This window comes from Stegodyphus dumicola, chromosome 12 (genome assembly GCF_044657685.1).
Source record: "Stegodyphus dumicola isolate Sdum_Otavi_A_Nest chromosome 12, ASM4465768v1".
Classification (NCBI taxonomy): Eukaryota; Metazoa; Arthropoda; class Arachnida; order Araneae; family Eresidae; genus Stegodyphus; species Stegodyphus dumicola.
In genome coordinates this window covers 54,541,079-54,559,358 of record NC_140779.1, presented here as the reverse complement: position 1 = coordinate 54,559,358, position 18,280 = coordinate 54,541,079, and the positions used below count along the sequence as shown (strand labels likewise).

The 18,280-nt window shown below is 30.7% G+C and overlaps 1 protein-coding gene across 2 annotated transcripts in view; it reads left to right on the top strand.

The window, feature by feature from the left end:
- The window catches only part of Gnptab (N-acetylglucosamine-1-phosphate transferase subunits alpha and beta), a 116,284-nt gene that overhangs the window by 26,207 nt on the left and 71,797 nt on the right, over nt 1-18,280 (top strand). For both annotated transcript variants that reach the window (XM_085827727.1, XM_085827726.1), the window contains exons 6-10: nt 1,705-1,851; nt 2,117-2,158; nt 2,247-2,378; nt 6,040-6,210; nt 9,682-9,892. In XM_085827727.1, coding sequence (XP_085683853.1) covers nt 1,705-1,851; nt 2,117-2,158; nt 2,247-2,378; nt 6,040-6,210; nt 9,682-9,892 — 703 coding nt within the window. The remainder of the gene's footprint in view (nt 1-1,704; nt 1,852-2,116; nt 2,159-2,246; nt 2,379-6,039; nt 6,211-9,681; nt 9,893-18,280) is intronic.

Below are 18,280 nucleotides of genomic sequence, written 5' to 3'. Positions count from 1 at the left end.
AATGTGCTTGGCCCATTAGCCTAAAGAGAAGGGTATCTGTATGGATAAAATCAAAGAAGTAGCTTCCAAATTAATTACAAGTGTAGTTTTATTCAAAAATTGCAAACAAATCTGGTTATTCAATTAGAATAGGGAATAAAGTATCAGTTTTCAGAATTGGTTAATCAAATTTAAAACATTTATTTTACAAACCATCTTTTGAATTTAATATTCGAATTACAGAAGCTACTGCATTTATCCTTATAATTATGTTAAAGTATATTACACAGATGGGACTCTTGTGTTATCGGATATGGAAATGTATGTATGTATGTATTCATGTATGCATGTATATATGTATGTATATATATATGTAGTGTAAATATACGCATATATGTGCATACATACATACGTGCATATATGCATACATTTCTGAATCTGGTCCCGATAACAGAAGTGTACCCATGGATATTTTCAGTAGCTTCATAATGTTATTACAGGTATCCTTATAACATTTAAAAAAGTAAAAACTTTCCTGCACTAGTGTGTAAGATTCTAATAAAATGATTAAGAAGTTTGATCCCCAGTTTCATAATTTTTTTAGAATCATCATTATTATTATTAAATGAATAACTTATCTTCACTTATCATGAGTTTGTTCAGTCAATGCAGTCAATTCAGTAAAATAAATATTTTTACTAACTTCTTTGTCTTGATGATGAGGAAATAATAGTTTTAATATTAAAAATAAATTTTTCTTTCTTTGTTTATAGTTAAATAATACACTGATTAATATTTTTTCAACTATACCATCGGGTATGTGAGATAGCTTTCATTTTTTACCAAAAATAAAAATACTCTATTTTTGGTAAAAAATGAAAGTGGTAAAAATTTAATGATTTAGGTGCTTTTTAATGAATTAAAGTGGTTTCAAGCATTTTTGATAAAAAAATTCAAAAATTAAAGGGGCAGTAAACAAGCAAAAGTTTGCTTTTAATTTTGAATAAGCATTTAAAGCCTTTTAAAACAGTTAATATCCAAATGTGTAAAATATAGAACAAGATTAAATGCCAGTAACCTAATTTATTATTTGTTTTAACTTTTTTCCTTACTATGAATTCATTATAGTTTTCAATAGTAATTACAACTTTCTGAGAATTGCTCCTTTTTAGTTCCACTTTTGAAATACTACATTTAAATGTTATTATTTCTATTTATACAATGATTAACTTTACTTGAAATCTTCAGATCACAAGGACAAATTTCAGATTTAAAAATAATAATAATAATAAGGAATGCAAAATACAGTGAAGTTTACCAAAGACTTGCCATCCATAGTTTCCAAATCATTTTGGTGTTATGTGGAGGTTGGTCATTTTAGAAAACATGACTGTTTATGATGTCCAGAAATACTACCACACTTTCACATGCAATCATCTTAGCGTCTCATATGGTCATCATGAGAGGTTTATTGTATTTCATAAAATAACATACTTTATGCAAAGTGAAAACAAATATCATGCTTCTCAAGCAGTTATGTATTTTTTTAATTAAACTTAATCAGCTAGATCTGTTTGTTAATGATTTGTTTATCACAGAATGTATGTAAATTCTTTTCTTTTCTTTCTTTCTTTTTTCTTTTTCTTTTCTTTTCTCTCTCTTTTTTTTTTTTTTTTTTTTTTTTGTGTGTGTGTGTGTGTGCTTAAACTTCCATTTTTGCTGCAGGTGGACATTCATGGAGAAAAGAGCTTAGCTGTTCTCATTTTAAATGATCCTGACATGATAAATTCTATTATAAAGTTGAACAACATCACATTTGAAAATAAAGTGGCATCCATTGCACCTGCACACCTAGTTATTGAACTGCCATCTGTGAGTACTTAATTTCAGTGGTAATAATCTTCAGAATGAAATAAATCAATGATTTTAATTAAAATTTTAAAATGCTCTGATTATTTGTATTTATTATCATATTTCTAGATTTCAAATGAAGCTTGTTCTAACAAACTTTTCTCTTCTTATCTTCATTACTTTGCTCTTCTTATCTGAAAATAATCTACTTAAAATAAAATTTTCATGGCAACTATCATATTGTTTTCTTTCAATCATTCTTCACCTACTTTGTTTTTCTTTTTAGGATCATGAAGATATCTCTGCTAGTCGTTTTACAGATAATGAAGTAATGAAATGATTACTTATGTTTTGTATATGCAATTCGTTAAATGTGAATATTCTCTACAATTACTTATGATATGAATACATTTTAGGAACTAAGATACTCATTGCGCTCTTTAGAAAAACATGCTCCTTGGGTACAGCATGTTTACATAATAACCAATGGACAAATACCATATTGGCTAAATCTTGATAATCCTTGGGTTACAATAGTTACACATGAGGTAAGATTATCATATAAATACTTTTCTTTTGAATCATAAAATAAGAAGAATTTACTTTAAATCTTCACTCCTAACATATATTGTTGCTCAAGACTTTTTTATGATAATATCTATTCCTTATTCCATTTCAAATTATATTACGTCATCAGTGCTTATGATAATATTAGAAATACAGTCAAATACCAAAAATCTGCCGACCTGAAATCCGCTTTGTCTCTCAAAATATAAACATTCAGTGTATAGGTTCCGGAAACCACAACATCGAGTACGAAATATTGAAGAAAAAGTACTTACCGAATAATGACGTCATAATTACCAAATAATAATGAGTCATAATGGAAGTACCAAATTATTGACATCATGATAAAAGTTTTTTTTCCCTCTTATCTGCATCGAGGTAAAAAAGCAGATGATTCACTCAAATCTTCTTTCAAGTTCACAATTCACATTGTTGTATTTTCTGAGCTTTGTTATTTCACTAGATTATTTAGTGCTGCCTTTTTTTTTTATCCGGATATTTTGTGGATAAATTAAGACTATTTTAAATTTCAGCCCTTTTTAATACAATGACAGATAAGACATGCACTCATGATTTTACTGTTTGCAACATTGAAAAACTTAAACACGTTGCATTGACGGTAATGCAAAAAGTGTAAATTCTACAAAAGATGGAGGCAATATCCACTCCTCGGTTTATAGGCCGAGGAGTATGATATACGGAATGATGTGTATGATATATGGAAAAATAAATAAAAGCTGTTGAAATTTTGCAGCAACAGTGATTCTACACCGGAATCCGAAACTGGAATTCTTTGCATGAGGCGAAATCAGCAAACCTGGATGCTGTGATGACAAAGTACAATGAATAATATAATCAATTTATATATGTAATAATAATTTAATGCATATAATAAATTATTGCAATAATGTATATAATAAGTTAATTAAATGTATCTAATACGCCTTATATATTTCGCACTTTGAGTCCTTGGGTTATGAATATTATGATTTATCTTTTCTATCCTGAAATCTGCACAACCTCTGGTCCCAAGCTTTGTGGATTTCTGGACTTTTACTGTACTACAAAGAGCAAAATGCAAAAACAATTGTTTTCCTCCATGATACATCTAAATTATCGAAACTAGGCTTTCCTTTCTCAAAATCTATTATTCATTTAATGTTCTTACATACAAGGGTTGGACAAAAATATCGAAATGCCAAATAGAAACCTTTTGCTGTGACTAAAATGGTGTAGGAAAACTGTCGACATTCAGAACAGCTTGCAGTCTTTTCAGAATTAATAGAGGTCTTGTATGCTTTGCAAGAAAATTTTGTAGTATTCTTCCTGTAAAACATTGGCAAGTTCAGTTAGCAATGATGACAGTAGATAGCACTCATGCAGATTTCTCTCCCATATAACCCATAAAGGCTCAATAATATTGAAATCCGATGACTGTTGTGGCGATGGCAGATGTGAAAGTTCATCCTCATGCTCAGAAAATGAGTCTGAGACAATGTAAGCTGAGTGAACAGGAGCTGTCATCTTGGAATATGGCTTAATCATAGATGAACAAAATTTATATCATGGAATGCATGTGATCAGCCAAAATGGTCACATTATTCTTGGCAGTAATGTGAGCTTGCACAGTAATGATGGGTCCCATGGAATACCATGATATTGGCTGCCCAAACCATGATCAAACCTCCAGCATGTTTCCCTCTTGACAGCAAACAATATCTATCATATGCTTGGGATGAAAGCATGCCCAGAAATTATAAACAGTCTGATGTAAGACTCTTCTTACCAAATGACAGTCTTCCATTGCTCTATAGTCTATGTTATATGACTTTGGCACCACTTTCTCCTCTTGCAGGCATTTTGATCACTGATGAGCTTTTGAATTGCAGCTTGCCTAAAAATACCCTGCTTGTGTAAATGTGTGTACCCCAAAAATACTCTTCATATTGTTTTGGTGTTGACAGGGTTTGTGAGTGCGACATACAGTTCAGCAGTCAGTTTTTCGACTGTAGTCCTCTTATTTTTCATCCCAATCCTCTTCAATGACCATCTGTCATAATCACTTAACACACATTTTCGTCCACACTATAATTTAGTGGATAAAGTTTTCCAATTTTCCTATATGAGTTAAAAAATCTCAAATGTTATGTATCTTGAAACACCAAACACTTCAGCTACCTCGGTCATGAAAGCACACATCACACGTGCTCCAACAGTTTGCCCATGTTCAAATTCATTTAGCTCTGATATGATGCACTCATAACTGCACAAAACAGTGTCTAGATAATGAATGACACTTACAAGTGTTGAGGCTGTTGTACAGATGGCATTAGTGATGTCACACCTCATGCTCGTTCAGACATGAGGCGGGTTCTTTTCATGCATTCACCATAACAGGAAAATGATCTTCATCATCTTTGAAACTTTATCCACTAATTTATTACACATAAAGGTACACAATATTCCACAAAACGAAATCACTTATCCATAATAAAAAAAAAAATACTATATACAATATAAAGCACGCAAAAACATGTTTCAGTTATCTCCTTTCAAACGGCATGCTTGCCAGTCCATCCCAAATGTTTTCAAGTCTCCTCGTCACCCCACCAGTCTGACCCGATCAGTTTTTCCAGTTAGCTACGTCACTTCCTTTTATTGTCTTTCAGCCTCGAGGAGAAAAAGTTTCGGAAAAGTTGTCCGCTAGGGGAAGGAACTTCACAAGTGAGCAAACACATCAGCGCAACTAATAACTTCAAGAATAACTGCAAGAATAAACATTTCAGTTAAAACATGCATTTTACAAGGTGTTTCCATATTTTTGTCCATCCTTTGTATCTTTCTGTATTTGCAGATTCTAATAAAGTCATCAAGATATTTATTTGTAGCCGCAGTATTGTATAGAGTTTTCAAAGTTCATTAAGTAATATTTTTAAGGGAATTATTTTTTTAACTTATTGAATCAGTATTATTAGAAATCGGAGATTATGAGAGACATTTTTGTATGCTGTTTATTATGTTTCTTTGAATTGGGTTACTGAATCACCTCAAGTGCATAAGAATGGATGTTGATTGATGATTAATTTTAATTTAACAGTATTTAAATTGTATGTTTTTGTGAAACAAAGGAAATTGAAAATCATCAAATTTTCCTATTTTTTTAATAAGTATTTTTTAAATTTATTTATGATGATTTCTAAAAGTACAGTTTTTGTATGAAACATCATTTAAAATTTCAATATTAAGAACTATACTATAATTTCATTTGAAAATTTTCATTATAAATAATTTTTAAGGCTGATACTATGTTGAATTAGATAAAGATTTATGGTGCCAAAGTAAATAGCACAATTTATTGAAGTAATAACTTGATAATATGTAAAAATACTATTAAATAGAAATTGCTTTATTCTGTAATTTTATTTTAAAAATTTATGTTTTGTTTAAAAAGTAGCATCAGGCAGTAAATATCTGTGATTTCTGTTAGAATTTCATAGCTCTATTACTATTTAAAATAATATGGAAATATTACTGTTATATATGCTATTTTTACTCATTGTATTGAATTTATTCTTGTGTCTATAGATATTAATGCTTTATACAATCAGTTTTGAACATGCAATATTCAATTTTTTAATTTAGGAAATTTTTCCTAACAAAAGCCATCTGCCAACTTTTAGTTCTCCAGCCATTGAATGCCATTTGCACAGAATTCCAAATTTGTCAAAAAAATTTCTGTACTTAAATGATGATGTGATGTTTGGAAAAGATGTTTGGCCAGAAGATTTTTATACTCATACTAAAGGACAAAAGGTAAATTTCTTGAAATTTTCAGTATCATTTATCCTACAGTTTGTAATTATTTCTTGTTCTGGAAATTCCACAGTCTAAATATTAGTTTTTATCGGGTATAAAAGCAAAATTAAATAGCAGTTTGCAGTTGTCTTTATGTCTTGCTATTAAACATGCTATTGAGCAAATTTTGTTTTGATAAATAAAATAACTCCAAAGTCTAGTTAGTACCTGTTATTTTTTGTAATTGCTTATCTGAAGATGTGGACTATGGCAGGACATGTCAATATTCTGAGCTCTTGAGAATAGATTCATCAAAACATACCTCTTTCATTTCATATTGAAAATGCCTTGTAATGTAAGTATGCTTCTTTCATTTCATATTGAAGAGTACTAAGTGTTTCATATAACTGCATTGACTGTGGTCATGCATGCCATGAAATGTATGAAATTTGTGTGAAATGTATATAAGAATTTTGGCAAAATGACATAAAGTGAAAGTGTGCTAAAAAGGCATGATATAATAAATACGAGAAACGGTTCCAACAGAATTTTTTCCTGAAATATTGTAGCATTTGGATATAAAATTTGTGGATAAGTAAAGTATGTGTGTAATATTTTTAATGTAGATGCTGTATGTCATGGTGTAGCTAATGCATAAAAGACATACTTAAAAGTGATAGCTGATCCAGTGTGTTTTTATTCTATACAAAAGATTTTTGACAAGAGTTAAATTGATGTGTGACATGCGCCCTGCTATTTTTTCTTAGTGATAACTTTTTTACTTTTAACATTTTTTATAATATATTTAAAGAAAGAAAGTGAAGAAGAAGGAAATGTGCTAGTAGAACTAAGATGCTATGAAGAAAAATGTGTGTTAATATATGAAAAATAGGAAAATTAAGTTAAGAATAATGCAGTTATGGTTTTACTTTATTCCTGTTGCACAGTTAAAGTTTTAGTTTGCAAATTTAAATATTGTTGGCTAAAAGATTTTTTGTGTTATGTAAGTAAATTTATTATTATATAGGAGTCATATGACAAGGATTACTTTTAAAATGATGCACTTCAGAAAGATTTATTATAAGCATGTTATTTTCAGGACAGAAAGGGGGGGAAAAAAACCAGATTAAACAGGAGATTCCAGTGATTATTGCAAACGAAAGTTAGGATTTTATTTTAGATAAGCTTTATCTTATATGCATGCATATCTCTATATGTATCAAAAGTGTGTATCTTGTGTGTGTATATATATGTTACGGTGAAACACCGAAATCTGGAGAATGTCGACTTTCACCGGTGAATGTCAACATTCACATAGTCTCTTGGTGTATGTCCGAAATATTTTCCAAATACTCTTATTTCTGACTTGTACTAATGGTGAATGTTGAACATATAACAATATTATATTTTCTTCTCCATAATTCAGTCACGAATAAACGCACTTGAGACTTGAAATAAGAACATGAGAACCTAAAACACACAATACATTCAAAATGAGAAAGGAAAATAATAGAAGTTAAAAACTTACTTAATTATACAGTACGTTCTAAATGAGAAAATAAAATAACAGTAATAAAAAACTTACTAAATTATGTGATTCAAATCTTATTTATTGCAACAACGTAAACTATTATGGCACTTTATGACCTCTCTTTTCGACTTTCACCACAGCATATCTGTGATTGTTGACATACACCGGTGAGGGTCCGAATATACAAGAATATAGTGAAATATTTGGTCTTTCACCGACGTATTTGGTGAATATTGATATTCTCCGGTGAAAGTCGACATTCTCCAATTTCGGTCTTTCACAGTAACATATATACACATAAAAGACATAAAGTAAGAAATTTAGAACTAATGCTTCACAAAGACAAAAATTTTGAAATTCATAATTAATAAATTTCAAATAATCTAATAAATGCAACAAAGAATTTAATAAATGTAAATACCAAAACTTTTAAACAATCAATACCCTAATTCAAAAAAATTCCTTAAAGAAATTAAAAGAGAAAAGGACATAGCAGAAGAGTAACTCAATCAACTTCAATGCCTCTTCATCAGGGAAAAGGAACATTGAAATCAATTTAAATCTATCTTCTACAAAAATACATACACATGCACACACACAATCACATATATATATATATGTGTGTGTGTGTGTATGTATTTTTGTAGAAGAGAGATTTAAATTAATTTATATGATTAATTATAAAAAATAAATATAAATTAAATGAGATTTAAATTGATTTATAATTAATTTACATGATATATGTATATATGTGTGTGTGTGTGTATGTAGACACTTAAAAGAGGCAAAAATTAAAAACAAATTTTATAATCAAGAGGTAATAATTAAATCAAAATTAGTTCATAAAAGGAGCAGCTCTCTAACAGGAAATACATTTATTAAAATTAAACTAATTTTGGTTTAATTATTATCTCTTGATATATTAATTAATTTCTCTGCACACTTTTTATAATATATAACACTTTAATTTGAAATTTTCTCATCTTTTGTTTATATATATGTTACACACACATACCTCAGTTTTAATTAATTCTGCATGTAATGATATAAAAAATATTTTAATGTATGTTTTCATTCTATTTTTGTATTAATATTCTAAAACCAGTTTATTTTTTGTTTTATTCAGTTGTTCATGGCCAATGTTCTCAATCAGGAACACTGCAAAAATTGCATGTGAATATTTTTCTTTTTATGCATTTGATTTATTTTTTTAAAGGAACTGATTAAAGGGTAAAAGTGTAAAAATAATAATAGTAATAATAATTTAGGTAGGAATTCAGTTTTTGAAAATTTGAAAGCAACTTTTTGTGTGAGTGCTGTCAAAACTTAAAGAAGAAATTTCATCTCTTCATCCATGGTCATGGTAAAGGTACCAATCATGTATCCAATTTTACCTCTGAATTTCTTGGAAAAAAAATGGCAAAAAAGATATGGATTAAGATTTTTTCCCCCTTATTCCCTCAGATTCCTTTGATATTTCGTGAATGGACTTTTGTATCTTTGGAAAGAGCAAATTTTTAACAAAGCTAAAACATTTATTTAAGTGTGAAGAAAGTGGAAGAAGGTGAACAAAATACCAATGTTAACTGTAAGAGATGCCGTATTATTTTGAGAGTGGCCAGGCATTTAAAGATTGCTGAATACTGGTAGTTTTTCCTGTGCTCAAACCCAGCAAACAGGCTGACGGGATATTTAATTTTCATAGTTTAATCTGTGTGTAACATGAATATGAGCAAGTTTTCATTAGAAATTCCATCATTGGTGGCATCCTTTCCCTTGGCCTTATAGTTTTTATTCCTTTTTGCCATATTTAAATAGCCTAACTTTCTTATTTTGGAAATTAACTTGTAAATTGATACTCCAGAGAAAATGCCATGAGACTGAACGCTGTAAGACTGTGCTATTTTTAACTGTGAGATTATTTTATGTCTTCATAACAAAATGAATTTCTTTTTAAGGTTTATCTTTCCTGGCCTGTGCCCAATTGTGCTGAAGGCTGTCCTTCATCATGGATTAGAGATGGGTATTGTGACAAGCCTTGCAACAATTCTCAATGCCAGTGGGATGGTGGAGACTGTACTGCTGACAATCCAATGTTATCATATCAACCCATAGGTGTACAACAAGAAGGAGCAGTTACTGGTTTCTTCCAAATTCGAGCAAACAAAAGTATGAAATTTTTGTTTGAATATCTCTATATCTGTGTTCAAATTTCTTTATTTATTGTATTTAGTATTTCCTGTGATTTTTATGGCTATGCAGTGCAGAAATATACCCAAAAAAAAAAAAAAAAAAAAAAAAAAAAAAAAAAAAAAAATTCAAATGGAATCAATATGTGCAATACATTATGTAGCATTTTAGGATAGCTAATCTTTAATCAGCTGAGCATATACAGTGTAATAACACATGTGTAATTTCACAGAATTCAGGATATAGCCATATACAGACTTTGATTATATCTTTCATTTGTCAGCAAGTTAAGAAAATAAAAGTGCAATTGAATATACTCATGTTTGTGAAAATTACAACACCATCAAAAGAATCATCAAATCTAATGATAATACAAATAAATAATAATGGTTTCAGTTTAATATATCTACACTATTCACATAAAACAAGTATTTTGTGAAAATGTCATGAGTGGCAATAAGAGCCTCTATTTGTCATAGTATAAAATCAAGAGTATGTATTCCTAGAGTATTGTCTCCCAGATTTCCCAGTCCATTAGTACCAGAGGAGAATGATGAGCATCAACTAGTGATCAATCACATACATCTTCATTCGGCAATATGTCTGACGAATGTATTAGAGATAAAGCTACATCCGCTGTGTTCCAAAAGACTGGAAATTTCCAGGCAACGTGTTGTTAGGCCATTGTCTTATTACAGTATAAAGCCAGGATTGTGTTGAAAGAGGAGAATGATCTCAGCCTGCACAATTTTCCTATGCTATTAATTCATTCTTATTCTATTCCAATGCTATTAATATTTCCAATTATAGCAGTTGGAATTACCTATAATGCAGTCATAAATAGTATAAGGCACTGCATATGATCACACCTGTCTTTCAACCATTATGGCATTTTAAAATGCGCACTGGACAAAAATGTTCAGCAAAGTATCTTCTAATGAAGTGGTCTCAAACCCAAATTGTATGCAGATCGAATGCTCGATCTGAGAAATCTGAGAGCTCTAATGGACCAGAAGATATCTTTAACAAAATTTTAAAAGCATTTTTAACAAACAGAACAAAATACATAAATGAAATAAAGTTTAAATTTCGCTTAATGAATGTTTATGGAAACAAACATTATTAAAAATAGTAATAACACAAATAAAAAAATTCAAATTTATATTTATTTTCTATCTGAAATATATAGATTTGGTACCTGCAAGAAATTAATTTTAGTTATACTTTGTAATTCAAACAGATGAATAGCTAACTACTAAATTTTAGACTGACAATAATTTCAGGTTATTTCAGTTTGCTGGATTAACTGTTAAATAACTTACTTTTAACCTTAACCAGAAAACCAGAAGTTTCTGAATACTGAAGGTCCACCAACTGCCAGATGGCAAAATAAATTTACTGTTTGTACTAACATGAGAAATTCTTCTACATTATTCCTTGTCACATAATCTGACGTACAATGACAAAGGTACAGCTCCAGCCTATTCATTCCATTTATTTGTGCCTTGAATAGCAGTCATACACATAAGTTCCGTGTATATCTTTATGTATTCAAAACTATAAACATCATAGTTACAACAAATATATAATTAAAATGTATTTGTAGGCCACACAAAACTGCTTCCGAAGCCTTAATACCAATGCTTTAATGTGTCTGTGGCTATCATTGAAATTGAGGCTACAGTCACCAGAAAAGATGACTAGTCACCAATTCGCATGCCACTGTCTATGCTGTACTCATAGTATTTTCTGATTGACATTGATGGTTCATTGTCATTAGAATCCTTCTCAAAGAATAGTTGACCACAGTTATTTGTGCAGCAGATTCCATCAAATCAGAAAAAATACAATGCTACACCTTTAGCAATACTCCGTTGCTGTAATGACATTGAAAAAGCTGCAATATGATTGGTCATTTCCATGATGATGAGATGATTATTTTCCTGTGATGTTATAAAATTTCAGGTTATTTTCACACTCAAATCATTGTCATGGTTTTGTGTACCATATGAGCAGCAGTATTGAAATACAAAAACCTTCTTTCACACAGACCGATAATTCATTCTGTTTGGAAATAGGAAGTTTACTTATGTGATGACCTTTGATGCAGTATAGTAACACATGTAGGACAGTTTCCAGCTACTAATAATGAGGCTGTTAAGTGTGTTTGAGTTTATAATGTATTGAATGCGTACACAACTGATAACAAATAAAAATTTTATTTTCTCAAAAGAAATATTTTACAGTTCTGGAACTTCACACAAAAGTACTCATACAGCTCTTCAAGTCTGACAAAGCACAATCAGTAGTTACCAGCTCAAACTACTAAGAACATTTAACACAATGCAATTCAAAACACATCTAAAGAGAATAACATGAAAATCTCTCTATACGGTAACCTCAACTATGAACTAAAAACTGAGAACTGATGTTCTCTCTGATCTTATATAGTTCTTCCCCCGACCACAGAGAAATTTCTAGTACCTCCAATTTAACGAAATTGCTGGAAGGCATTTCCAGTTACAATTATATAGAGTTGGATATTGTTACATAGTGATAGTATCAGTTATAGTTACACAGGAGTCCAACCAAAATGTCGCTCAATGGTTGCCTGTGTTTGGTGACACAAATTAGTTGCCAAAACCATTGCCAGCTTGACGCTATCTCGTTTGGCCTCAATATTACTTTATTTACCTTAGTGTTAAAGATACTTGCTCCTGTAACCTTATTTTTCCAGCGCAGCTTCCTTCTCTTGAGGCGTTTCATGTTACATTATATGGGGTGTCCATAATTTATTCACTGGAAAAAGATATGCTTTAAATAATGCAGAATAAGAGATAGGGATAAAAGACTAACTGAATTTTATTTAGCACTTCAAAGATTTTTATATTAATACTGTTCAACATGAGCATCACACAGGAGCTGTTTCTGTGGTGATTCAATTTTTACTTCCTTCTACGAAGTAAAAAGGAAGTATTGTAATTGTAAAAAACTTCAGGCATCATATTTCAATGAAAATATCTATTTTGACTGCTATCGAATGTAATTTATCAATATTTTTGTGTGGCATCCATATGTAAGGATAGAATAAAAGACTCATTTAATCCAAAAAATTATAAAACTACTTTAAAATTAATTCTGAAGAGAATTTTCCGTAGCGTCTGTACGAACGTACGTACATATCTCGCATAACTCAAAAACGTGTAGCCTCACAATGTTGAAATTTTGTATATAGGATTCCTATACATTTAGATGTGCATTTCATATTTTGATTGCAATCGGCTGCACCAAAAATATATACATATATATCCACTCTGTTACTCAGCTCAGTAATCTCAGTTTCTTATATGTTTATTCTTATATTTTGTATATTCTTATATGTTTGTAAATTGTTCACTTCATTTTTTGCTTTAAAAATGATTGAATTATGTTGTTATTATCTTCCAATTAAGGTTTTTATGCCTTTAGTAAATCTGCATGCGATATTTTTAGAATTATTAGCAATTTAAAAGTTGTCTAAGTGAAACTAAGCCTAATTAGTTTTGCAATGGTGGTAATGTTTGTTTACATTTGAAACAGCAGAATAGTAGATTTGTTGCCAGTCTAGAGAAAGTAAGCTTTGCAAAAACAAAGATAATGCCTTCTTTTATTATTGCTAATTAAATCATGCTTAATCCATTCTGGAATTTATTGGAGAAAATAAGTGTTTAAGATTTACTTCATAATTTTCAGTTCAGACGTCTTGAGTTTTAATGTTTTTTTTGCTTTGTCGCCAAGGAAGAACTGAATTAATTAAATGAGGTATATTTAATCGTCTGTGAAAACCTTATTATTTTTTTTTTGTTGTTGTTGTTGTTCTTTGCTTAATTTTTTAATACATCATTTTAGATTTATTATAGTATCTGAATAGAACATGTGACAACGAACAAATATAAATTTTGTGCATTCTGAGTTAAAAAATTAAGGAAATTTAATGCTCTTTTAAGTGAACCTAGGGCCGGAGTGTCACTATGGTAAACAAATATAGTGAATTTTAAAGAGTGCATTTATCTATTTGTGGTTTAAGCGCTATCGCTGAAATAAATTTAATTCAGTCTAATAAGTTTAAGTGAAATGCAAGAAAAATTGCGTATAATTTAATATTCCGTACAAGGAAGTCATGTGGTGTACACATAAGATTTTTTAATTTTCTGATGCTGCATATCACTGCAGCATAAATTCAGTTCTTCGGATATCTCCAGAAAAGAAGTTGAGTGGTGTGACATCCAGAGAATGGTGGTCCACCAGTGGCAATCAAATGATCTGGAAATGTTTCATCAAGGAATATGTATATGTGTAGCTCAGTGCCATGCAGCCAATCCTGTTGGAAAGAAATGTTTGACTACATAAAAAAAAAAAAAAAAAAAAAAAAAAAAAACTCAGGGTATCCAAGTAATCATTCGAATAATTGATGACTCCAAGAAAAGAAGGAATAAACCACTTTGTTATGAGTACCAGATGTTAACTTGAGAATACTGCTTTCAATGTCCCTTATAAAATGTGGATTTTTATAACACCCAAATACTGCAGTTACGTCGATTAACCTTTCCTCAAACATGAAATGTTACTTCACCACAGAATGCGATTTTCTGAAGAAATTGATTATCATTACTTATATAGTCAAAAATGTTTCCTTACAAATGAGTGTATCATTAGGTCTGATTTGTCGATAAATCTGCAGTTTATATGCAATCACTTTCAGCCATTTATGAACAATTTTATGAAAGTTGACCTGGGAATGCCTGCCTGCATGCTAGCATGGTGAATGGATTTACTGGGGCTGCACACAAACACATCTTGAATGGTGGAAACATTTTCATCACTGACACTTGGCTAACCTCCACCTCCTATATGCAAAACATGTCCCAGTCTCTTGAAATGATTTTAACCATCTTTTAATTGATTGTTCTGTTGGTAGAGGTTTATTAAATTCATGTTGGAAATGCCTTTGTTCTAACTACTCTAAACTGTTTTCGGAGATTTCGTTTTCCCTAACCAAAGAATGCAATTGCTTTTTCAATACACAATGCAATTTTGCATTCTGAAAACAAGCAAGTTTCTTATTGCCATTCCCCAAAATTAGAATAAACAAAATTCCTTTTACTAAAAATTATATCGATGTAAATTATATCTGGTTGCTTCATAAAATTACATTTCAGTTTTATTTTATTATCAGATGATTAAATTATGGACACCGTGTACCAGATATACTTCAGTTTTTCATATAATTTCAATAAAATTATTTAGATATATAATTCATAACAATATATTACCTGTCATATTCATCTACGGCTTTGTATTCATAGCTCTAGTATATCATCATTCAGAAGACACTGTTGAGCCTAAGTATGCCTATCCACTTTGCATTTCTAACCCTTTGCATGACAAATGCTGTTTTACATACCCTGTAAGTTTCCCTCTGTGATTCATGATTCATGATAATTTCATGATATTGACGTTTTCATAACCTGAATCTAATTGACGTTTCGAATTTGATTAATATTTATAACTGATAAGGATGATTCAGATTAAATTTATTCTATTTAGGATTTTCTGCTGATATCACCAGTGAAGAGAAGATTTTTAAATTTGCTTCATGTATACAGTTTGGATCATTAGGCTGTTAATGTCCAATATGTTAAACATGAATATGCCAACCAGAAAATATTTAGCATGTTAACCATAATTAAAAATCAGTAATTAATACTGCCCAACCAATGGATCTTCTATGATCATAATTTGATGCATTTTGCCTACTGCTTATCTCTGTAGAAGGCAATGAATAGATCAACTAATTCAAATTAGCTGTAAAAATCAGAAAAATAAAACAACTGTTTTAGTATAATGTAAGTTGTATAATTATTACCATAAGAGTAATACTCACGTAATGATATATAGATTTAATTAACTGTTAGGTTTCTCTTTATACTTAATATTATGACTTAATCTCATAATTCTTATAAAATACTTGGTTATAGTGATAAAATTTATAACCATTTTTCTGACTCGAATTACATTTGATTCATATCTAGTACTTTGGAATGAAGATAATTCCTTAACATGTTCTTGGAATCATTTTTTAACTATCTTTGTGGTAGAGCATAAAGTATTATGCTATATACTATTTCTGTCAGCTAATAAACAGTATGTTAAGTAGGTGTAAGTGGTCAGATTTTATTTTGTAGAGATCATTGTCCTGAAATGCCCTAGAAAATATTGCCCACATCATCACATTACTCCTGTTCACCTGGTGCACTATACAGAACAAGGTGAAACTAAATAGTTGGATAGATGACGCACATGATCTAATCATCTTATGGAATATAATGAAAATTAATAATGCCCATATAAATGCATCATGTTATATAAGAGTAAACTGTTAGATTTTATTCTGTAGGGCTAATTAACCCAAGAAAATATTCCTTCTACTAATTACACTTCTACCCACCTGGATGCACTATGCAGAGCAATCAGATGAAAAGGAATAGTTTGATAAATATTGCATATGATTATATAATGCCATTAACCCTCAGCTGGAGGGGCTGGCATGTGGTACAATTTTAGAGGTGCGGCGTATGAAGTACGCCAGGTCATTTTTCGAGTCTGTGCTTCGTGTTTGAAAGTATTTAATCTCATACATGGCATTAATAAGGTGATTCGTCATAGTAAAAATGATAGAAGAAAAAGAATAACAGAAAAAAAGCAGTAAAGATGGAAATTACGAATTTTTAATTAATTCAAAAAAGGGAATGCACTGGAAATGTAATTTAAAATTAAATAGTATTCTATATTATTTTCTGTATGAAAATTATAAATCAAATTTACAAATTATAAATATTCCATAAAGAAAAGTTCAGTAAGCAATAAATATCACAAATAAAAAGAAATAAAGACCTTTTGCTACTTTAATCCTCCTCAGATTCCCTGTTCACTGCAGCAGGTTTTGCAAAGTTGTACTGTCTTGTCCAGATGATTTCTGCACGTAAACTTAAAACACTCAGAACATTTTTTGGTAGTGTAATTATTCTTCATTCTACCCCACTCAGCGCAGCGTCCTTTGATCTTTCTTGTAGGTGGTTCCTCGTCCCTTTCGGCTGTCTTGTCGGCTTCTGTTATTACCAGCCTTCTAATAATAGTTTTGGAATGCGACAGGAGAAATGGCATTTTCAGATGATTCTGAAAATGTGATTTCGTCAAAGATGTAGTTAGATTTTTCAAAAAAATATCTTCTAAACTTGATGGTTGCATCAGGTTTGGCAAAGTTCAAGAACACTTGCAAATTTATGCCCGCTACGTTTAGCAGTGCAAAAAATATTGCCATTGTCCACCTCTTGGTTTTTTGGGCGACAGTGAAATTAATACAAAGTTGGTTCTATGGTGTCAACTCCGCCTTTACATTTGTTACAATCCAGGATTATTTGAGGTTTATTCGTTTCCTGGTCAATTTTGTCATCATCGTGTAAAGTACTGAGCAGTACTACACACTTATTTTTTTTCGTTGCATATGAAACAATTGTCATATCCTTTTGAAAACCAAACAGTGAACTGCCAACTTCTCTTGTTTTTGATTACTGGAATTCATTTGGAATTTCCTTTTTATTTTTTTACAGCGTGCCCACAAGTGTCATACCCTTGGTAAGGAGATATTGAGCTAGCGGGTAGCTTGTATACCAATTATCGGTCGTTAGGTTACTGTTGGAGCCTTCGTACGCAACAATTAGCCTTTTGACAATGTCATTACTTGAATTAGAAGCCTCATAAGGTCCTGGGGGATGATTGCCACAGTAAATTTCAAGCTTCAATGTATAAAACATTTGTGAGTGAACAACTGCAAAAAGTTTCAGACCGTACTTTGCGGGCTTGTTGGGGATGACTTGAATAAAAAAGCATCTTCCGCGAAAGGGTTCCAACTTCTCGTCGATTGTGAGTTCGTCACCTGGTGTGTAAAAGTTTATAAAGCTTAAAAAAATTCTATTAGTGCAGCAAGCGTATCAGTTTTTCTTCGCACATACCTTGTGCCTTTATCGTCGAATCTAATAGCAGCACACAAGTTTCTGAATCGCTTCAGACCCATGACTCCTTGCAAAATTTCAATTACAGTATCGTCTTTTGCCCATGCTTCCTTCAAATTGAGTTTTGACATTTTTTTTGCACCCTAATAAGAATAAAATTCCTAAAAAGGCCAACATTTCTGCTCTATTAATATCCTACATGCTTCTCTTTGAGATGTTTTGGAGATCATCTGCAGTCCTGTTACATTTGAGATAAATATTTGTATATTGTACGATAGCATCAATCATACTTATATTTATGATTTTCTGGAAAGCA